The sequence below is a fragment of the Raphanus sativus genome, chromosome 6, assembly GCF_000801105.2.
Source record: "Raphanus sativus cultivar WK10039 chromosome 6, ASM80110v3, whole genome shotgun sequence".
Classification (NCBI taxonomy): Eukaryota; Viridiplantae; Streptophyta; class Magnoliopsida; order Brassicales; family Brassicaceae; genus Raphanus; species Raphanus sativus.
This window is the reverse complement of record NC_079516.1, coordinates 40,567,407-40,590,815: the sequence shown is the minus strand read 5'-3', so window position 1 is coordinate 40,590,815 and position 23,409 is coordinate 40,567,407. Positions and strand designations below refer to the sequence as shown.

The following is a 23,409-nucleotide window of genomic DNA, read 5'->3' as shown; positions in this document are numbered from 1 at the left end:
TTTGTAGCCTTTTATACCAACTGGATAGCTTATGAACACTCCTTTGACCGCTCTAGGCCTCAGCTTCCCTTGGTCTTTGTGTACATATGCAACAGACCCGAACCTCTTCATGTGTTTATAACCAGGCTTCTTCTTAAGCCACAACTCCTCCGGAACATTACTGTCTATGGCTGATGAGGGACTTCTATTAATCTGATAGACAGCCGTAGACACTGCTTCTGCCCAAAACTCCTCTTCAAGTCCGGATTCGTCCAAGAGACACCTGACCTTCTCCATGATCGTTCGGTTCATGCGCTCTGCAACACCGTTTTGTTGTGGTGTGTAGGCGCAAGTCCGATGCCTCTCAATGCCATACTTACTGCAGAAGCTGTCAAACTCTTTATTGCAGAATTCTAACCCGTTGTCTGTCCTCAAACACTTCACTTTTGCATCCACTTGATTCTCAACAAGCTTCTTCCATTCGCAAAACTTCTCAAACGCTTCACTCTTAGCTGCCAAAAAAAAAAAAAAAAAAAAAAAAAAAAAAAAAAACACCCAGACCTTCCGAGTGAAGTCATCTATCATCGAGAGAAAATACTGCTTTCCCGATAAACTCTTCTCAACATTCTGTGAACCCCAAAGATCAGCATGGACGTACTTCAGAGCTTCTCCCGAGTTATGCTTTTAGAAAGCTTCTTGGTTTTGCCAATGATACTATTCTCTAAATAGCAAATATCTTCTTGGTTCATCTTCGAAGCAAACATCGTTTTCACGAAAGTCTTTTATCTTTTATCCACCAAAACATGGATTCAAAATTTGTAAGATTCAGAATTTTAGCAAAAAAAAAAAAGATCCATAATTTTAATTTTGTGATATTAGAAAAACGATGTTGTTTTAACAAAATACCATGTCAGCTATCTAATCATCCCAAATAAATGGTTGAGTAACTAATGTGAAATTTCACATTTTAAAATTTTGTTGAACTCATGATAAAATAAATATTGTACTAAAGTTTAAAATGGAATAGACACGACCTTAAAAGTTGGGTTTGAAATACGTCATTTCCGTCGAAAATGTCTTTTAGATTGTTCTTAAATATTAAAAGTGAAGTTTATCATCGTCTCCTAAAGTCTCTCTTTCACTAACTCTTGCACCTTTGGTATTCGACTGTGCTTTGTATATGCGCATGCAACTTGATATTCCCTTGATCGCAATCCTTCGAGTGAGCCGAATGGTGTTAAATTGGCAAAAACAACTTCATTTTGTTCAAAATCAAATAAAATATTTACAACTTTCGTGAATCGTGCTTCCTTGGCTTGTACCATTCTGAAAATTACTTTTTATACATTGAACCGAAATTCTAAACCATATTTCAGACTGGATTTTGGCATCTATCAAATATATAATATAAATTACTCCCTCCGTTTCAAATTATATGTCGTTTTGGAGCAAAATTTTCGTTTCAAAATAAGTGTCGTTTTATGATTTCAATGCAAAATATATTGACTTTTTAATCTAATCTATTTTTCTATTGGTTGAAATCTAATTAGGTGTATTGGTAATGATGTTTTTATCTAGTAAATATACAAAATTAAATGTTTTATTAATCTGTGTGCCGAAATCTAGAACGACAACTAAATTGAAACGGAGGAAGTATTAGATAAGCAATATATTTATCTATATGAATCTCTGGCTTACTAATCAAGAATTTTTTTAAAAAATAAACCTTATTTTAGTAAATTAATAACAACTTTGTCATTATGTGGCAAATTCACAGGTCTTCTCACATAACTAAGTTAATAGACATTTAATGACTATGATATTTACAAACTAATCCCATTGATACCTATTATATTTTTTTCTTAATCAAGTGATAACATGAAATGGATACAATATTATTCACGTTGTGTAGGACAATAATCTGCTGATATCATAAATCTTTATTAACCGGTTTTCTTAATAAGAAAATGGTTAATTGGCTACGAAGCCCAGTGATAAACCATTAATGTATTCTTTGTCTGCACCGCTTTATCCATAGTCTCGAGTTAATTGCTTCTCCGATCTCGTGGTTTCGTCTTCTTATTATCAATCAACACCAATTTGTAATAAAAATTGACTGTGAATGTTTAGGTAACAACACCCAGAATTTTTGCGTCGAGTCTATCAGAACCAATAGACGCTTAGTTTTGTTAGATGCATACGAACATCTTTACATGTATGTGTATGTTGTTTCATAAGAGAGAGCGAGACAAGTGGAGAAACCTGCAAAGCAAAGATCAATGCATTTGAATTGATGCCTCGGTGATCTGGGACGAACAGAGCTTGAGCTAAGCAATTAAGGAGACTGTTTTTGTTTCTATAACCTTACCAGTAAAGAACTAATTACAATACTGAAAGGCAGTTGAAAGCTGCAGTCCTCAGGTGTGAATAAAAGTCGAGACCAGATATGCATATAAACATCTTTACATGTTTTTATCTGTTGTTTCGTAAGAGTTGGTCGGTTACGAGCAGTAATGAACCGGAGTCCTCAAAACTGAGTAAAAGTTTTGAGAGTATTACTTTATTTTTAGTGGTCATATAACATTAACTGTAAATAAATTTTATTTAGAAATTAAAAATATTATCTAATGTGAAACAAAAGTTTCCTTTAAAACGTCAAGTATTAAAAGAACGAAGGGAGTATTATCCTTTGAGTCAGGTGACAAAATCGATTGCATATATATTTGATTTTCTTCCAATCAGTAAACATCAATTATACTATATAGTTTAAACTCTTGATGTGAAACTTAGAAATGAGTATCTCAAAGGTCAAAAACGTTTTTACAGAGCTTTATTTTGAGATTCCTCCTCTTCAATTATTTGAAGCTTTCAAACCATTTAGGAATCTTAACGTTTTGGAGAGTATTAAATTGGATATCAAGGACAGTTAAGGCTAGATGTGCGGATCGTTTCGCGATCCCTAGATAGGAAGCACGTAGGAACACGTTACATATAAACTTTATTGGCTTTAGACTTTGAACATGTCCCTAATATTTATAACCAATACACTAATAGTCATTTGTACGATACTAGGAAACATCTATCCACGTCGTTGCATTTCGGGATTTTATGAAATAAACAACTTTTTGAAACTAAAAATAAACATGTCCCTAATATTTACACCAAAAGAAAGTTGACTATATTACTTAAACAGATTCCAAAAACCAAAATTCAATCGGTATTTGTAGACAATGAAAACTAAACAATCCTCATATCCTATTGCTAACAATTTTTTTACGTTTTTAGATATTTTCTTGTTGGTTATAAAACGTATTTAAGATCAAAGAGTATTTCTTTTTATGAGAAAACATTTTGTTTTTAAAGGAAGGATACGCGTTCCATTTAAGTACCCATAATACTAGCACGAGTTAATTAGAGGAAAACAAATGATCTAACTGGTGATCACTATAGGAACATTAGGAATAAGTAAGAAAAATTGCAAAGGAATAAAATTAGAGAAAGGAAGAGAAAAATTATTCTTTATCAATTTTGGTGAGAAATAAATTTATTCTATATTTTTTTATAATAAAATGAATGACAAGGAAAGGAAAAACCAGTCCTTATAAATTGTAAAAATAATAAGGAATAACAAAAAATGCATTATTCATTTGTATTCCTTGGTAATGTCATAAAAAATTAAGAGGAAAACAGTCGGTAATCCATTTAGTTTTTTAGTAATCCATTTAGTACAAATGCAAAAGGTATAATGATTTTTAGAAAATAATTGTATATTTCTTCTTCAACTTTGTTTTGGTCAAATTGAGTCTTTTTCTTTTTACATATATGAATATTGTTCATTGATTGGCGTGGGATGACGATATCAAATTAAATGATTAAATAATAAACAAAGATTAAATATGTTTCCTTACATTATGCATGTATGACCGATAATAATGGGGTTAAGCCATCGAACTCGTGATAGATAAGAATTATTCGTTCATATCCACTAAATCAAACTAATTAATTTTAAAAGTCTTCTTATCCCACGATCAGTTTAAAATTGTTCATTTTGATTAGTCTCGCCGTGCCTCAATGTTAAAATTTGAAACATTATGGCATCCAATTTTCTAGAAAATATTAAGGACATACTATTTTAGTTTCATCTATCTAAGCTCAGCCGGTAGAAATATTTTAAAAATGCTTATAGATTTAAAACTTTATGATAGTAAGAATAAAGAAAATACAGTATATTATAAAACTATGTCTTTCATACTTAAGCAACCAATATAGTATATAATCATTTTTAATTGTTAAATACAAAAATAAATAGAAATGATTGTGTTAAAGTATAAGATTTGATTTAATTTTGCTATTTTATAGTTCTTTAAGTATATCACATAAAATATCAAATGTTTTATTGGTTTCATTTATTTTAGTAGAATTGGTTAAAATTTTACTCAATATTTCCTTGAAAAGGTTAAAACTTTGCTCTGATTGGATGATCATGTTGAAGAAAAAATTAACCTCAGATTCATATCAGTTAAGTTAAATTTTTGGTCAAATTATGATAGGAAGGTTCCAAATTTTTCTCTAAAATTTTTTCATGGAAGAATGAATTTATAGAAAAAGAAATATTTCTCTTCAATTCGTTTTTTTAACAACATTTCTCTTCAATTCTGATATGAAAAAAATGAACAAATTTTTTTTTTATTCAATTGCTCAAATGAAGTTTTATTTATTTTTTCATTCATCATCAAGCGAAGCTATATTCCTTTTAGTACTGTAACATTTTATAACTAAGCAGAGGCATTTTATTTTAATTGCTTACTGCAGTTCACATGTTGGCACGCCTGTCTCGAATTTGATCTTAAGCTAAAACTCCAATCTTTTAGGCGACTTAAATCAGCTGAGATAGTGACATATTATAATTTTGAATCTTCAATCCTATCAGCCAAAGTTATTTAAACAAAAAGTTATGAGCTGAAAAAAAAACAAAAAAAAGTTATGGAAGCGATAGATAAAAGTTGTCTTAGTTCTAATCCTAAACCGACAATCCAGATCCCGAACTTATTCCAAAAACAATGGTACGTAAATAATAGACAAATCGCCACGAGGTCCTCCCTGGAAGAACACATGACGTTCCCACGATCCATGGAAGAAAAATATATATTTCATTAGACTATATAGTACATTAATTAATAAGTGGTTATGGATAGATAGAATTTGTATGTTTTTATTTGAGGGAGCTTCGGCCCAATACGGGAAGCCACTTGGGTTCGATTCGTGTTGGTCATCTGCCTCGTGGAGTTACCGTCCGCAAATATCCGGGTTGCAGGCTTTCGGGGGATTAGTCGGTTGACAGTCGAAAAAGCATGTACGGATTACGGGCCGGATATCCCTGGTTTAGAAAAAAAAAGAAAAAAGAATTTGTATGTTTGTAATCTGTGACGGAACCAACCACAATATCTATAGGGTTCAATATTATTTATAACTAAATAATAATAAATTAAATTTGGTAATTATTAAATAAATTAAAATAAAATATATTTTAAATATTTACAAGGTTAATAAGAAGAAAACTATATAGTTAATATTAGAAGTGTTGAACTAGTAAAAAAATAAAAGAAAATTCAGATGGAAATGTTTTCACTAATTAAATGATTGTGAAAAAAATTTCAAAAATGCATAGGGGTCAGTTGACCTTCCTCTCTGACCCCTACCGCCACTGTTTATATTCATATTTAGGTCAGGAATTTTCTGATAAATTTCATGTAATACATGGAAAGCTTCTTGTATATTCACATAATATACTCATGACCCCATTATTTCTGTAATATAGAAGACTGTGCATGATGTTTTCAGTAAACACGATCGAAATATATATTTATATTTTTTCCACTATATATCTTTTGCAGAAAAAGAGATTTTTTATGGTATACGTCAACAACGCCATGGAGTGAACAGCTCTTGTTTATTGCTTTCATTATTTGCTTAAGCGAGTACTTGTTGCGTAAGCTTAATTCTCCAGCCTACCTATTAATTAGAATATACCTTTTCCCAATCAACAAATCTGCATTAAGTGCTCCAGTTAAAGCTTAAAGCTAAACAGATATCAACCACGACAAATATCAAAAATCAATATCATTTTGTAAAATGATTTTAAGGACTCATTCAGTTATTTCCTTATCTGTCAGCTAAAACAGCCAAATCAAAAATTGGAAAAAAAAAAAGAAACAATTATTACAAAATACATTGAAAGATATATAGGACGAGAATTAAAGTACATGACTAAGATGGATTCCTTGCTCGTCTAAGATGCGTGTACGGGACAAAGTATCATAAAAGTGTTCCACAAGTCTGGCCAAGACGATTCCTTAAACAAAGCTTACAAACTTCGATGGTACTATCGTCATTTCATAAATCTCTCAATAAATTAGCCTCTATAAATATCTCAAGCAGCAAACTCTGAACTTCAAACAAACAAACAAACAAAAATCATCAGAAAAAATGAATAAACTTCTCTTGATCTTTCTCTCTTCCTTTCTCGTTATCCAATCCGTTAACGGGTTCGATTACCACGACAGTGAACTAGAGAGCGAAGAGAGCTTATCAAATCTCTACGACAGATGGAGGAGCCACCACTCTGTTCCTAGGAGCCTACATGAAAGGGAAAAGAGATTCAACGTATTCAGACACAATGTGATGCATGTTCACAACACCAACAAGAAGAACAACCCCTTCACGCTTAAGCTCAACAAGTTTGCAGACTTAACGATTGAAGAATTCAAGAGTGCCTACACCGGATCAAACATCAAACATCACAGAATGTTTCAAGGACCGAAAGATGGCTCGAAAGGGTTCATGTATGAGAATTCAACCGAACTTCCGACCTCGGTTGACTGGAGAGAGAAAGGTGCTGTCACTGAAGTCAAGAATCAAGGAAAGTGTGGTAAGTCTAAAAGCAATGCCCATTAGTGAGAAATGCAAGCAATATATAAGGCACATGATTAAAAATATAGGGACTAACTTATTTTCTTATAATTTTCTATCTTCAGTCCAATTTTCCAGAAAACATAGATATTATAAGTTTGATAGATGAATCTATTTGTAAACATGTAAAACTGACGTTGTGTTCATACTTGAGATGTGAATATATTATCATAAGGGTAACCATATACTCACGAATAACACAGACATACCACAAGATCATTGCTAAAAATAAGTATAAGAAAAATCCATAGTAGATAATACTCCCTGTATAACTGATAATGTGTTAATATAAGCTTTAAGGATACAAAAAAAGATGTTTGAATGAACAAAATCTTTACTTTAATTTTAATGTAATATATATCTCTGTTGATCTAATGATTTGATATTGTTTCAAAAATTATCAGGAAGTTGCTGGGCATTTTCTACAGTTGCAGCCGTTGAAGGAATCAACCAGATCAAGACGAACAAGCTAGTCTCACTGTCTGAACAGGAACTAGTGGATTGTGATACTAAACAGAACCAAGGTTGTAACGGAGGCCTTATGGATATTGCATTTGAATTCATCAAGAAGAACGGTGGAATCACCACCGAGGATAACTATCCCTACGAAGGTATTGATGGAAAATGCGATGCTTCAAAGGATAATGGTGAGATTGTGACGATTGACGGGTACGAGGATGTACCCGAAAACGATGAAGATTCTCTTCTGAAAGCTGTTGCAAACCAACCTGTATCTGTTGCAATTGATGCTGGAAGTTCAAATTTTCAGTTTTATTCAAAGGTAATGAAAACATAGTTTTGATACTAGAAATTTCACTCAGACGTAATATGTCTACTATGCTTTTACATATGAATAGACAGTACGTAAAATAGTAAACTCAAAAGATATGTCACATATATTACATATAACTGTTCATATCTTTGGTAATGTTTTGTAGGGAGTGTTTACGGGATATTGTGGAACAGAGCTGAACCACGGTGTGGCAGCGGTTGGGTACGGATCAAACTCAAAAGGGAGAAAGTATTGGATAGTGAGAAACTCATGGGGACCTGAATGGGGAGAGGGAGGCTATATAAAACTCGAGAGAGGGATTGATGATCCCGAAGGAAAATGTGGTATTGCGATGGAGGCCTCGTACCCGGTCAAGCTCTCGTCTTCTAATCCAGATGAAGATGCTGATGTCAAAGATGAGCTCTAGATATGTGTACACATCGTGTAAAACCATACAAATGGTCATCCAACTCCTTACCAGTTCATGTTTTCTAAGCTTTGTCTGCATGGTTTGATATTGATGTTTGGTTTTAAATTTGAATAAAATGGTCTCGTGGTTTCTCAATCTGCTTTATTAATTGGTTACTCAAAAGTTATAAAAGTCAATTGTAAATAATAGGTTTTCCTAACAGCATAAAGATATAGGAAAACTTGTTACTTATGAATCAGATCGGCTAAAGTCTCCCAAAAGTAGAGTTACTAGAACGATAAATATGTAGTAAGGTCATGACCGGTTCAGAGAGCAAGCCATCAAGCCATCAATTATAACATCTGAATTGTGGAGGTATATTTTTAAAATTGTTTATGCAATCTGATTTTTGGTTGTTTGATATTATTTTATGATCTTGATAAAATATGTATAAAGACATAAATTTAAAATTTAGCTTTGAGCACCGGCATTGAGTAAGGTTTCAACTTTAAGAAACTTTTCTGTACAAAACAGTTTTTTTAAAACTTAATTTAATATTTATTTCAAAAAAGTTGTTAGAGCATAATCTCTAAGTCAGAGTACCTTAAGATTATTATAATGATTTCTTCAAATTATTTAGGTATATATAATTAAAACTAATAACAATAAATAGATGTAAGAGAGACACGTTGATTCAGAGTCTTTAAACTCATGGCAATAATCTATTTTCCAGTATTTCCTTGCTCTCTTTCTAATTATTCAATTTTTTATTATTTTGAAAGCCAGAAACTCACCAAAAAAATGTACTGCTGTCGGTGCTCTTAAGGCATCAGCCAGCTCTTCCATAGTCCCTCCAGCCAAAATTATTATAAAGAAAAATAAAAGCAAGAGAGAGAGATGGTTAAAGATGAGAGACAGGTACCTCAGACAAGAGACTAAGGCCTTGATTGGTAGAGCATTAGTATTAGCATTATGCTCTACATTATTCAATCAATATTTGTTTCAAAATCATTTAGAAAAGCATTTACTAAATACTAATACTCTCCAAATGCTTTCATATGAAGTTTTTGGAAAAACATTTGCATTTATAATTTATATATTTATAAAATAAATATAATTAGTTCATTTATTTGATTTAATAATATTATAAAATAGTTTTTATATCCAGAAAATGAAGTTTCATTTCTGAAATAAATTTACAATATAAATATTTTTTTTTAAAATAGTATTTCACATTTAAAATATAATATAATTATATAAATTAGATTATATTTTAAATGCGAAATATTTTTTTAAATAGATATTTTAATTGTAAAATTTATTTTTAAACAAATTTTTTGATATAAACATAATTTTTGAAATTAGTAAATAAAATAAAATAATTATATATCTTTTATATATTAATATATATCCAAAATAAATTTATATTTTATTTATTTTATTTAATAAAATTCAAGATTATTTTATAACCAAAAATAAATTTATATTTTTTAAAAATTACATTTATTTTTAAAATAATAATATTTCACATTTAAAATTTAATTTATGTTATTAATTAAGATTCATTATTTTTAATAACAAATATTATATATATATATATTATAATTAAATAAATAAATCTATATTATAATTTAATATATATTATTTTAAAATAAATATATTATATACTAACTTTTATAAAAAAAATTAAAATTGTATACTGCTACTGCTCTACCAATCATCTTATTAAAAATTTTAATGAGAGCATACAGCTTCTGCAGCATACTGCTTCTACTGCATACTGCTAATGCTTCTTCATCTGCTGTTCCTTAAGTTGGATCCTTAGGTATATTTGGGCCTAAAAATAAATGAAAAAGACTAATAAACTTTGTGAATGTGGTTTAGCTAAGGAATTTTTGAGATGTTCCTTACCTGCCAGGTGGCACGAGCTCTCCGTCTCATCGCGTTTCAGTCCATCTTCTCCGGCTCGAGCTCTCTCTTCTCCGACGCCGACCACGAGCTCTCTCGTCTCCTCCGATTTGGGTTTCATCGAAAGCGTTTCAATCCATCTCCACTTTCTCGTCTTCATCATCTCAGCCTCTCAAAGAGTCTCTCCATCGATCGATCTCTCAGACTCTCTCATCTCCTCCGATTTGGGTTTCAAACACTCTCATCTCTCTCAGAGTTTCTCTCGACGACCCACTCTCTCAGACCCTCTCGACGACCCACTCTCATCTCTCTCAGAGTCTCTTCACTGCGAAGGTCTTTCCTTTTTCCATTGCGATTTCTATCTGTTGGGATTATTAGTGCCTGAATCGGTCTTGAATTTCCATTGCAATTTCTATCTGTTGGGATTACGTGAGCTCCAATACTGAAGCAATCTTCAATTGCGTTGTCGAGATTGTAGATTTTGGAAAAAAAGATCTGTTTTGAGATTTGCTCTGTTTTAGCTTCAGCTATTTCAATTTTTTTTGATGGATTTTTACCGACTGAGAAATGTTTGATCTTTAGACGTTTTACAAACTGATAAAAAGCTGGGCATCTAAGAAGTTCATGACTGGATGGTAAGGCCAACCGTAAGGGCAACTGTTTTTTTCATTTCTTTCTTGCTTGCTTAATGTAATTCCCACAAGTTCTGACTTCTAGATTCGTTTTTCCAGTGTTATCCTGCTTCCAATGGCCATCACTTTCTATGTGACAGGGTGGTTTATTCATTTTGTTGATGGGTTCTTCTCCCCATATGATAGTTTAGCTGTATCCTGTATTCCTGTAAAATCTTTTCTAGGGCCAATGTAGTGGTGGTGCCTGTATTTCTATTAGCTCGGCCTCTCCCTCTAGTTTAGAGCACATCAATTACACATGCGAAGGCGTTTGTGGTCTCATGCAATCACTGTTGTTTTTAAATTGCTTTAAGTAAATGATTGTGGTAGGATTATAATCTTTCTTTTATTTGTGTCTTGAAGTTGTTGTCATTGTATCAATATCTAATGAATGGTTTATGAATGCAGATGTTGGTTTCTGCGATGGTGACAGACTGAATGCAGATGTTGGTTTCATATTTTCCTCTCTTTACGTAATGATCAGACTAAATGGCTGAAAGATATTATTGTTGATGAAACCTTTTTTCAATACTGAAGCTTGATATTGATGAATGATGAAACCTTTTGATTGTTATATGTTTTGAAACGTTTATGTTTTGATCACAGCAAATGATCACAGCAGATCGCTACTTTGCTTCTATGTTTTGATCACAGCAAATGTTACTAAGAACCAACCTAAAAGTCCCAGCAATAATCTCCCATTTTCTTAATGTTTCTTAACATTGTTCCTTAGCTCAAAAATACTAATAAACAAATCTAAGACCTCTCTAGCAATAATGTTGCTCTAAGATCACACATGTTCATATTTTAGTGGTGTATTTTCATTTTTAAACATTTAAATTTTAATTCAAAATAAAATTTCTTTTAAATATTAATATAATATTGATAAGAGATTAAGTGTAAGAGATTCATCACTAAGAACATCATTATCGACAGTTTTTAAAAAAAATTCTTAGTTTTTTATCCTATTTAAAAAAATAAAAAAATAACAAATCGTGGACCGCCATATGTTGATGGAATCTCTAAATAGTCAAGAGACAACTTATCTTCTACAAAGAGAGAGGTTGAGTTTTTCAAAAAAATGGGTCCCATCTAAATTCCACCGCCTTGAAAACTGCTCTAAGAATTAGGGATATTAATGCTCTAAAGATGCTCTTATATGCGTTCTATAGATTCGATGCACTTTATCAATAGTAGAAATTTGGTATAAAATGAAAAAGGGTTCTCTGTGAAGAATTGTTTCACAATAATTTCCTGATTTTGAATCTGCAGAAAAAATATGTCACTCTACATGAATAATTTTACACAGGAAAAGAATTAGAACATTTCCATTAAAGAGTTTTAATTTTGGGGTTTTAAAAGTACATATATGTTTATATATATATATTATATATATATATGTAATTATGGAGTTTTTAACTTTACGGGAGACAGTAAACCAAAATATCTGATTTTAGATATTATGGTTACGTTTCCCATAAGGTTTAAAACTATAAATATATTTAGAACCTCAAAACTAAAATTTCCCAGATTACTCTTATGTCGGTTAGAACTTTTATTGACTTTACATTACTTTGTTATAAAAAGTTACCAACGATGAAATTCCAACCCATATAGTACTCAAAGATTATTTCACATCACTTCATAATTTACTCCGTAAGTGAAATATTTTTTATTTTTTATTCATATTTTATTAAAAAATTGCATCTCATACACTAATTTTTTGTCCTAGTTAAACCAATACTCTAAATTCTACATCATGATATCTTCTTTCATAAACACAAATTTGTTATATGATAAACATTTTTTTAATTTCATCATTTTTTTAATATTTTAGATCAACTTGTTCTATTTTATTTTCTACTCTATTTTTTAGTAAATTATAGAGTATGGGACGGATATGCTCTAGTATTCTTCACCATTTAATTTCGCGGGAAATGGGAAGGGACGTACGTGTCTATTTTCTAGCAAATCCCTCTTTTTGCCTAACAGATTCTATTCTACCTAATCTAAAATTGTCAAATTAGTTAGACTTTAATGTTTTTATATATCATATTAATGTTCGTTGCTTTTCACGTGTTTTGTGAAAGTTATACTTACCCATTCATGATAATGATATTGTCGTCCCACGCACGATGTTTGATCACCCGCCAGCTTTCCCAATTAGTCATTTATTCTCACTTACATAAACACATGTACATGTATCAATAATAATTGTTGGGAATTTGAGACGAGAGAAAACCTTTACCAATTCCTCTGGTGATGCAGCCTCAAGTGTTATTTACTTATTATGGGCTTTTATATAGACTATGGAATTCTGGATTTGTTTCATATTTTTTTAGTATATGGAATCAGTCTTTGGAAATTCAGTTTAAGAATAACCTTTTGCATCAAATGAGATTTGAATCTGGAATACAAAGAACTAACCTTCGTGTTCTACCACGAAACCATCATATATAACTTTGATTATTACTATTATTATCTTGTTTGAATAAAATGTGAATCCTATTTTTTTATCTTCATAAAACATAAATTAACTTTATTTATATATACAAGCTAACTCAACCACACAAAAATTAATACCAGTAAATTGAATGTTATTATAAGACTATTTATAATTATTACTTTACAATCATAGATGTTTATAAGTTGGGTTTGAGTTATATGCCCTTCAATAGATTACTTATGAGATATTCATAAGTAATGTTCTATATCAAGAAGATATATATTTTATTAATATATTAACTCTAACACGTCCTTTTAAGGTGGTTGTCACTCATTTAATCTTGGACCTGAAGGGAAATAAGATTGATCCATACGGTTTTGAAATGAGAATGTGTTTTATCGATCATACACATGTTTTGAAAATATGATTTTATGAGTTGTTAGATTATAGCCTAAAAGACATATGCCGAGTGAGCTTACACTGCAATCGAGATAAGAAGGAATATTTTCTATTTCGAACCGGTTTTGTTAGACTCAGACCAAATTTCTAATTAATTGTACCGTTGAAATAAAACTACTATATATAAATATAAAGGCACCAGCAATTACATGTATATTTAAAAATAATAATTGTAATGACTCAACGATTAAATATTCCAAATAAAAAATAGATATTTATGTTTTAATCATTTCATCAAAGCATAAATCTACCACAAGAGACATAAACATAACAAAAACAAACAAGAATTAGTTGACCAAAAAAAAAAAAAACAAACAAGAATTAAAAGATGAAAATTGTCTTGATCTTTCTCTCTGTTCTCTTCCTCCTCCAAGCATCCCAAGGATTTGATTTCCACGAAAATGAATTAGAGACCGAAGAGAGCTTATCTGAGCTCTATGAAAGGTGGAGAAACCACCACTCTGTATCAAGAGCCTCCCACGAGTCAATAAAACGGTTCAACGTTTTTAGACACAATGTGCTTCATGTCCACAAGACAAACAAGAAAAACAAATCTTACAAACTCAAGATCAATAGATTCGCCGATATAACACACCACGAGTTCAGAAACTCCTACGCTGGCTCTAATGTTAAGCATCACCGGATGCTCCGTGGACCTAAGCGCGGATCTGGTAGATTCATGTATGAGAATGTAACCACTGTTCCAAGTTCTGTTGATTGGAGAGGTAAAGGAGCTGTCACTGATGTCAAGAATCAAAAAGAATGTGGTAAGATGTTTTTAATAATTAAAAATGACTTCTTGAAGGCCGTTTCTAGTGCTTGAATGGGTGTATGTCATCTTGAATTTTTTTTAAACATCTGACATGAACCAATCTTTGAAGTTCAATGATTTGTTGGGACTATTTTATGTTGTTTTGTTTGAGCTCTGTTTCTGGTTGATTTGGTCTTGTTCTTGACTTCTTCCTTTTTTATTATCAAATCGCTAATGTATAAAAATAATTCCAGGAAGTTGCTGGGCATTTTCTACAGTTGCAGCAGTAGAAGGAATAAACAAGATCAGAACAAACAAACTAGTTTCATTGTCCGAACAAGAGCTTGTTGATTGTGATAATGAAGAGAATGAAGGCTGTTCAGGAGGTCTTATGGAACCTGCGTTTGATTTCATCAAGAAAAATGGTGGTATCAAAACTGAAGAGACTTATCCTTACATTTCTGAAGACGTTGACCTCTGCAGAGCTAAATATATTGAAGGAGAAACTGTAACGATTGACGGACACGAGCACGTCCCTGAGAATGACGAGGAGGCACTTCTCAAAGCTGTTGCTCACCAGCCTGTCTCTGTAGCCATTGATGCTGGGAGCTCTGATTTCCAGCTCTACTCAGAGGTAATATTTAATTGAGAATTAAATAAAAAGACCTTTGTTTGTTGAAAAAGAAAAAGAAAAACATTTGTTTATAAATTATGCAGATAAATGCTTATTATTTTGTTTTATATTTGTTAGTAGTGGCACACGATGTAAGAAAGGATAGTTAGGAAACGACTCATAAAAGTTAAATTAGAAAAAGTAGTTTGAATTATTCAAAATAAGAAATAGATCCATTTGGTTATATTTTAGGTTAGGAAATCAAGTTTTAATGGTTAGAGTTGAAGTAGTTTTGGATTTATGGTTCAAGTTTTTTTTTCTTTTTGGTTCAAGTTCAATGTATAGACTATAAGAGTCAGGGTTAGCTGTAGCCTGTAGATTGTTTTCTTATTTTCAGTATATACTCAAAATACAACAAAACAGTATGATGTTTGTTTTTTGTGAAAAGGGTTTTTGTTTGAATAAGATTTTGCACTCAAATAAAAGTTTATAATAATCGATGTCAATATTTAGATTTTTTTTTATCAATGCAATGTTTAACGAGAAACAAATAATAACATTCTTTAAAACATGTTTTTCCTGCATGTATCCTATCAAAGGGTGTGTTCACTGGAGAATGCGGGACTCAGTTAAACCATGGAGTGGCGATTGTCGGGTACGGAGAGACGGAAAACGGAATAAAATACTGGATAGTGAGGAACTCATGGGGTCCTGAATGGGGAGAAGGAGGCTATGTTCGGATTGAAAGAGGAATATCTGAGAACGAAGGACGCTGCGGTATAGCAATGGAGGCTTCTTATCCCACCAAGCTCTCTTCTAGTTCTTCTGGAGAAACTAATACTATTCATGAGCCAATAGCTCCTGATGATGTTAAAGACGAACTCTAGAGATTGTGAGTCATGATTCATTAAGGTGGGACGTCAAGGATTCATATATTGTGGAAGATATATTAATATAAATAATATGTTGATCCCACTTTTGAGTTTGTTATTGCATGTGTTTTATATCTTATTTCATGGGTTTTTTCCTTTAAAATACCATGTTGACACCTTCTTTCTTACTTCATTACAATGCTGTATTTATCGTACCAGGATTAAACAAGAAGATCGAAAAATTAAGAGGTTCACCAGTAAGTGGCTTGAACGACATAGTGTTTCGAAGGCGGCTTAGACAGCCGGATCGGGTATTACAGATTTTCAGAAAATTCAAGCCACACTGTGTGGACAAGCAAACCAAAGATGGTTTCACGATTCAAGCGACTCTCTTCAAAATAAACACGAATGATTCATAATCCAGTTTCTGATACGCTCTCTTGTTGTTATACGCTTTCTGATACGCTCTCTAATTAGTAACCAAATTACGAGAGCAAATTTAGGCATGCCTTGGGAGAATTAAAAACTCTTACTCTAGTCTTTTGGCTCATTCGATATCCTAATTTCAAGTGTTTCTAGAGCAAAATTTGGGCTGATAATCCCTTTTACCATGCCTCCACAACATCTCATATTTATCCCTTTGATCTATAGAGATTGGAAAGGTGATATGATTTGGTGAATGCCAAGCTTCAACGTACCCCTTTCAATTGTTATGTCAATGAGCCTGCCCAATGGATGTCAATTATCCAGCCAGAATCTCACTACCTCACCAACTCGAATCACAGACTGGATAAAAGTTTGAGCAATAGGCAGATACTTTTTTTTTTCTTTGCCAATTCCATGGACCGTCAACACTACTTTTCATTCTGAGGAAAACTCTTCATATCATTAACTAAATACTTCTGAACCCAGTTCACCCACAAAAATGTCAGGCTTGTTAAAGAATCACCACATTAATCGGCTGGCAGGTACGACTGAGTGGCTAGCCGGGCTCTAATATTTGGGAGCCATAAGCATTTTTTTCAATTTTTTTGTAAAAGTTATTGTTTATGATTTAGAGACCTAAACGGCTAAACCTATATAAAAATGTCAAAACATTATGGGAACTAAGACCAATATTTAACTGGTCATGCACCCCGCCCTTTCTTTCGGGCCACAAACATCCTCCCTTTCCACGTTCACTTTGCAATTGCCATGAGGAGAGCCGCTCTACACAAAGATCACATATTTTCGATATCATTAAGACATATCCTTGAACTTGAAGTAAGCAAAAGGCCGAAGACCAGAAATTAGTTATGATGGTACTGATTATATTATACAATTCTTAACATGCATACAGGGGCGATCCTAGAAATTATTTTTTGTGGGGTCAAAATATATATTAAATATCTCTGAGGAGGGTCAAACCCGGATGTGTGGATTCATGCAAGCACATGTCAACCAAATTGCCGCAATAAATTAATGTAAATAGCTTACAAAATTCGAATTATATTATTTTTTGGGGTACCACCACCTAACATGTGGGTCTGTCCCTGCATGCATACCAAACAAAAATAGATATTATAACAAAACTACAGTATCTCATTCATTTTTTTCAGTTTTGTTTAATAATTTGTAAAGTTTAAATAAAACCACTCACATAATGATAAATGTCACATTCGAATTTTTTTGAGAGTTTTTCCGTTTAAGAATCATCTTTCTATCATTTTCTATCTCTATCTTCTTTTTAATTTTTTATTATTTTGTTTATGATACATTCAATGTTCTTATTCTCATATTCAGATATTTTTCTTTAAATCTGAACCCACCTTTATTTATCTTTATGGCGGCTCCATGAAACATAAAATTTTCACTGAACTCAAATTTTGGTCTTGTGTGACAAAAGAACTTGTTTTTTTTTTTTTTTTTTTGCTTGAAGACAAAAGAACTTGTTCTAACCAGCCGCACTTGGTCAGTGGGTTTACATACTTTCACTCTAATTTTCGATCCAAGACTCTATGTAAACTTGTCAATACCATGGTCATTACCTTAACTTTATCTTTTGTAACCCACATAAGCTATGAGCCTATGAAAACACCTCATTAAGTCGAGAACATTTATTTGACCTTGAATGATTACATGCTGATATTTGAGGTAAAATAAACAAACAAATGTGGCCTACACACTGCCAATTTAAAAGGGTTTACTCATCTACAAAATAAACCCTCTACACCGATCAAATGATACATGATTGTATACCCTTGAGACTTCCATCCATATATACTACAAAAAGAAACAAATGAACAAATACGACTTTAAGGACGATCCTTAACTAATCTTCATTATTATCTACAAACCCCAACTCCTTCCTGTTCTGTTCCTGACTAATCCTTCTGCTTCTCCATCGCATTTGTTCTTCTTTGACGACTGACACAATGAAGACATGGCTTTTGCAGACACCACCCTTCTCACCAAAAGCTTCCACTTGGTGTCTTCACCCATCCTTTTATCTTGTTCTACCCTTTTCTTAAAGTGCCTGCTCCAAAAAAAAAAGAATTAAAAAGTTGACTAAGACACATGAAATTCTAAATATCTGCAAACATCTAGACAAAGGTCCACCATCAGTTTTCACAGCAATTTGCAAAGTCTCTAAAGGTGGGTGACAACAAACTAGCTAGTGTCAACGTAAAGCCAGATCAGATATGTCTCTTTCAAAAAGTGAAACTTTTTGTATTCTTTCAAATAAGTGTTTGTTTTTATATATATGAAGAATAATTAATTTAAAAAGAATAATATTCTTTCTCAAAAAAAAAATAATTAATTTCAAATTAGTTTAAAACTTTTTCAATTAATAAAAGAAAACGTTAGGACATACCTGCAAAGAGGGACGCGACAAGATTCTGGCTGATCACATATAGAAGAATGGAGTCTTAGAAGTTGAAGCATCCGCTTGCAACGAAGACAACCTTTCTCGTTACTCCTCTTCTTGCATACGGCAAAATGACGTATCGAAAGCTGGAGGCCGTAACACGTGGAAAATGCCTTACAAGGATTTGACTTCGCCCCAAACGGAACAGTCGATGACTTGTTATCGTCTACTATGTTTGTTGGACCGACCAACGTACAACCTTGGGTGCATATATGCTCTATACACTCCATTGCCTCGCTTAGTTGCATGTACAGATTCTGCTCCTTTTTATGCCTCCGTCTTCTTTTCTTCCTCTGCATTAAATCATCATCCAAAAAGCAAATCACAAACTTGCAACATACCAAACCAAATAAACCGATTTTCTCATGACTTTATTTAAAACAACTATAGTAATTTTAAAATTGATATTAAAACATTTTTCATAAGTTTCATTATCTTTTTAGCTACTCCATTTGGTAGTAAGAAAAACAAAGATTATATATACAAAAATACTAAGAAAAATAAAAGAATTACCGATTCCGCGTCGTCTATGAACTGGAGGATATCTAGCTCAAGAACAGGATCGTGTTCCTGAAGAAACTTCCATCCTTCGGTCTGCTCGACGGTCTTAAACTGTGACTGGATAAGACGCATAGATTTAAGACAAACATCTGGCGCATCGCAGAGCCGAGCTAGCTGGAGAACGTCGACAACGTTATCTGCAGTTAAACCTTCAACCACGCCTCTTGAGCAGCGTTGCTTCAGATTCGTCACCATGTACACGTGAGACAACGCTAAAAGATGGATCCCATATTTCTCCAAATCATCCTCCGTCAAACTACGCTTGAAAGGAAAAAAAAAACAAAGATACAGGAGAGGACTTAGTCATTGACCAGGTGTTTAAAGAAAGAAACACGGTTTGAGATTTATTTCTTTTTAAATCTAATCAGCCGTTGATTACTTCCACTTGTGTATAAAACGTTTATATTATGCCACCAAATAAAAAAAATATATGTTTGATTTCGCAGTCAACCAACCTAGAAGAGTATAGGAATCTGATGAAGACTGAAACGGCGTCGCATGGAACGCCAAGAATCTTGATGGCTCTCTTAGCTCCATAGCGTTGGTAACGTCTCACCGTTTTCTTCATGATGTTCATTAGTACTGGTGAAGCCGAAGCCTGCATTATCCTCATACGTTGAAACAAAACCAAACCGGAAATATTTAAAACCGAACCATTTTAAGAAAAAGAAACAAACTTATACCAGAATACCGGAATGAGCCGGAATCCAACGGTTGCCGGAGGTAACGATGGTAACGTCTGACCCCATTAGATTATATGAAACTTTATCGGTGATTAATGAAAATCCGTCGTCTTCTGACGTGGCGGTTACGGCCATCGCGACAAGAACAGGTTCCATTTATTGGAGAGAGAGTTTTGAGAGAAATAGAGATATGCGGTTGTGAGAAAAAAACTTTAGTATATTTCGTAATATATAGAGCTTTACGAGCTGCATCCCATACTCCTACATTTTAGTGCCTACGTGGCGTTCTTACAAATATCTTTTGCGTCTGTCTAGTCTTATCTTCCACGCTCTTGAGCTGGCGCGTGATCTATTTTACCAAAATAAATATCTTTTCTTAGTCAGGCTACCTAATATTTTTTTGCTTATTTGTTTTGTGACGGAAAATAGCATTTTTGGATAAAAATCCGAAAGTGGATTCATCTTAAGAATACTTTTTTTTAAACCATTGAAAAAAAAGAGTTAAACCCGGATCACTAATGGAACCAAGCCTAACCTCCGGGTGGGAGGTGCAACCCACAGATAAATCCTCTCCCGGGTATTCAAATGAGTCCTAAGCAATGGATTCATATCCGTGTGGCCACTTAAAGATGTTTGCAGCTGCGGGGATTCGAATCCGGGAATATTGGGAATCTTACCCTCAGCCTGAAATCCGTCCTACCACTAGCCCACCTATAAATGGTTTAAACCATCTTAAGAATACTTTACGACGAACAAATAATCTTTTTAAAATTTACAGTTTCGAACAAAGAAAAATATTGTAGAAAGAACCATCCTCATATAATACCATTTGATGACTAGCGACAAATATCTGTGGGAAAATTCTATTTTTACTTTATTTTTGGTATTATTATTCATGTTTAATTTTCCTAGAAGTATATTTTCACAAATACCTAAAGTATAAAATTTCATTAAAGAGAAAAAAATTCTATTTTTGTTTCATAGATATATAAATATAAATATTATTTAAATAAATGGTAATAAAATATTTATAATTTTCGAAAATTATATGTTTTAAATTTATATTTTTATTAAAAAAGTTTCAATTTTTTTCATATTTTCTGTTTGAAATTTAAAAATACTTTTGACACTATTTATAATTTTTATTTAAAAATTGAAGTATTATTTATTTATATATTAGAATACTAAATTCCATCCTCCAAAACCTCATCCCTCAAATTTAAACCCTAAATCTAGATTATTAATCATATAGTTATAATTGTTAATTTACCTGTTTAAATTAAATTTAAATGTGGTTAAGATAAACATGAAAATAGTATTAAAATGTGGTTACTTAAGCAATTACTCAATATCTAGAAAAATAACCATTTAAAAATAAAAATCTAAAGTAATTAAAATTTATATGTTAAGAAAACTTATTCCTAAAAATTACTTATTTGATTAAGATTATGTTTTGATACATCTTGAATCGGAAGATTAAGAATTTAAATTTATAAAAGTATAAGAAATATTGCAATTTAAAAATGTAACTGAAAACTAAAAGGTATGTACAATTGCGTTAGCATTTAACATTTTCCAGAAAAGAATCTGATTGGCATGTATCTGTTTTAACATCTTACTATAGCCGACGTGATGTAAATCACAAGTTCGATCGATCGACTGCATATATATATATATATATATAGCCTGAAAAAGTGACTTATTAATATTTTTATTGTTTTCCCTGAAAAAGTGACTTATTAATTATTATAAGATGCTTTTGTTTGTGATCCAGAAAACAATACTACTTTTTGTCCATGTAGGCAGATTTTATGCTTTCTTGTGAATCCTATGTGGAAAGTGAAATAACCAGACCAAAACATGGGTTTGTCGTCAAAGGGATATTGTTTATTTAAATCTAGAAAGGCCGGTTATTGCAATAAACCGGCCTTTGCCTATTCCCAAGAGCCACCTTCTCATCCAACGTGCCATTTTGTTCTCATCCGTTCTTACAAGTCTCCTGTATGGCTGTATCAGTACTCGTGATCCTCTTGTTTATTATCCATTGCGTGACACAATTTGAGTTATGATTTTACGTTCCACTAGAATATTTCCATACGACGATAGAACGTTCTTATCCTTTTGATTATATGAGCACTATGTGATTTTCCCGTGCTCATGCACGGATATAAATATTTATAAAGTAAATATAATATAATAATTGATTGCTATTTACTTCTAATTTTAAATTAACTTATATTAATAATATTGTATTATTTTAATCAGACATATAATTGTAGATATATTATATTTAGTCGGGTTTATTATTTTTACAGTCGATTTAGTTATGATTTGGGTATATTGGATTGCACTTATTTCTCTGAATTCAACTATAATATTTTTTATCTTAAATATATTAAAATTTTGATTAATTTTCTTATTAACATTTAGATTGGTCTTAAATATGTAATTATACTTTATGAAGATTATGTATAACTTAAAATATATTGTGCTTAGAATGAAATAAAAAAATAAACTAAAGTGTTTGAATCAAAATTATGTAAATAAATACAACGATTATATTCTGAAGTCTCATGCATATATATAAATTTTACAAAAAACTAAATTGTTACAGTTGGTTAATATTTTATTTTAATTTGTTAATGTGTTTTGAGTCATCCTATAATTTATATTTATAAAACAAATTATTATTATTATTATAAAATTATATTTTCTTATTATACTTAAATCTATGATTTTAGATATAAGTTGGATTAGTCGAGTAACTCATGTTGTGAGTATATTAACTTAAATATATTATTTCAAATTCAAGCTGAAGTATAATTTTATTTTATTATAATTAAGTCAAGTCAAATTAATTTATTTATCGTTTAAATGTGAATGTGTTTTTATAATATATATCAAATTAAATATTAATTTTTAAAAATATATTAGAAAAAGATGATATATAGAAAGTTACTTCTCATACTTTTTTGGAAGCTCGTGAACTCATATTAATATTTATAATAACAAATTTTTTATAAATTCTAACTAATTTCATGTCTTCTGATTATGGTTATATTAAAAAGTTACACAAACATAAAAACATTGAATTTAAAAGCAAATTTAATATTAAGAAAACATATAATTTTAATAATAATAAAATATAATATATTTACCTCGTTAAAATATATAGTGTGATTTTAAAATATTTTATAAATATTTGATTAAAATATGTTTATTGTTAACCTTTATTTCTCGTTATATCTCTTAAAAATAAGCAGGAAAAAATTGCGATTGCATCTGAGAAATCATATTATATAAGTAAAATATCATTTATAGGTATTTTTATTGTAATTGAAAGACATTATAGTAACCAAAATATAGGAAATACAAATAGCATTTCAATAATACTAATTATAAATGACT

The 23,409-nt window shown here is 31.5% G+C and overlaps 4 protein-coding genes across 6 annotated transcripts; 3 read left to right on the top strand and 1 right to left on the bottom strand.

The window, feature by feature from the left end:
- The first annotated feature begins 6,424 nt into the window (after window positions 1-6,424).
- LOC108811155 (KDEL-tailed cysteine endopeptidase CEP2) lies at window positions 6,425-8,285 on the top strand. The gene is made up of 3 exons (XM_018583199.2): window positions 6,425-6,907; window positions 7,353-7,729; window positions 7,887-8,285. Exons 1-3 carry the CDS (start codon window positions 6,466-6,468, stop codon window positions 8,145-8,147), a joined length of 1,080 nt encoding a protein of 359 aa, XP_018438701.1. The 5' UTR covers window positions 6,425-6,465; the 3' UTR covers window positions 8,148-8,285.
- A 1,670-nt stretch (window positions 8,286-9,955) lies between these two features.
- On the top strand, window positions 9,956-11,346 carry LOC108810026 (uncharacterized). 3 transcript variants are annotated; one of them, XR_008935962.1, is made up of 3 exons: window positions 9,968-10,370; window positions 10,620-10,672; window positions 11,117-11,346. XR_008935962.1 is itself a non-coding variant. In XM_056989297.1 (2 exons), exons 1-2 carry the CDS (start codon window positions 9,977-9,979, stop codon window positions 11,203-11,205), a joined length of 483 nt encoding a protein of 160 aa, XP_056845277.1. In that variant the 5' UTR covers window positions 9,956-9,976; the 3' UTR covers window positions 11,206-11,300. The 3 variants fall into 3 exon arrangements, 2 of the variants coding, with proteins under 2 accessions (XP_056845277.1, XP_056845278.1); XM_056989297.1 differs by lacking the exon at window positions 10,620-10,672 and having other exon boundaries at window positions 9,956-10,370; window positions 11,117-11,300; XM_056989298.1 differs by lacking the exon at window positions 11,117-11,346 and having other exon boundaries at window positions 9,956-10,370; window positions 10,620-11,111.
- Window positions 11,347-13,892: 2,546 nt separating this feature from the next.
- Window positions 13,893-15,967, top strand: LOC108806422 (KDEL-tailed cysteine endopeptidase CEP3). Its single transcript, XM_018578531.2, has 3 exons — window positions 13,893-14,380; window positions 14,619-14,998; window positions 15,577-15,967. The coding sequence occupies exons 1-3, from the start codon at window positions 13,942-13,944 to the stop codon at window positions 15,862-15,864; spliced, it is 1,107 nt and encodes a 368-aa protein (XP_018434033.1). The 5' UTR covers window positions 13,893-13,941; the 3' UTR covers window positions 15,865-15,967.
- Window positions 15,968-17,930: 1,963 nt separating this feature from the next.
- Window positions 17,931-20,210, bottom strand: LOC108809023 (BTB/POZ and TAZ domain-containing protein 2). The gene is made up of 5 exons (XM_018581142.2): window positions 20,002-20,210; window positions 19,774-19,916; window positions 19,271-19,574; window positions 18,704-19,050; window positions 17,931-18,364 (listed from the first exon to the last, which is right to left on the bottom strand). Exons 1-5 carry the CDS (start codon window positions 20,155-20,157, stop codon window positions 18,178-18,180), a joined length of 1,137 nt encoding a protein of 378 aa, XP_018436644.1. The 5' UTR covers window positions 20,158-20,210; the 3' UTR covers window positions 17,931-18,177.
- Window positions 20,211-23,409: the final 3,199 nt, after the last annotated feature.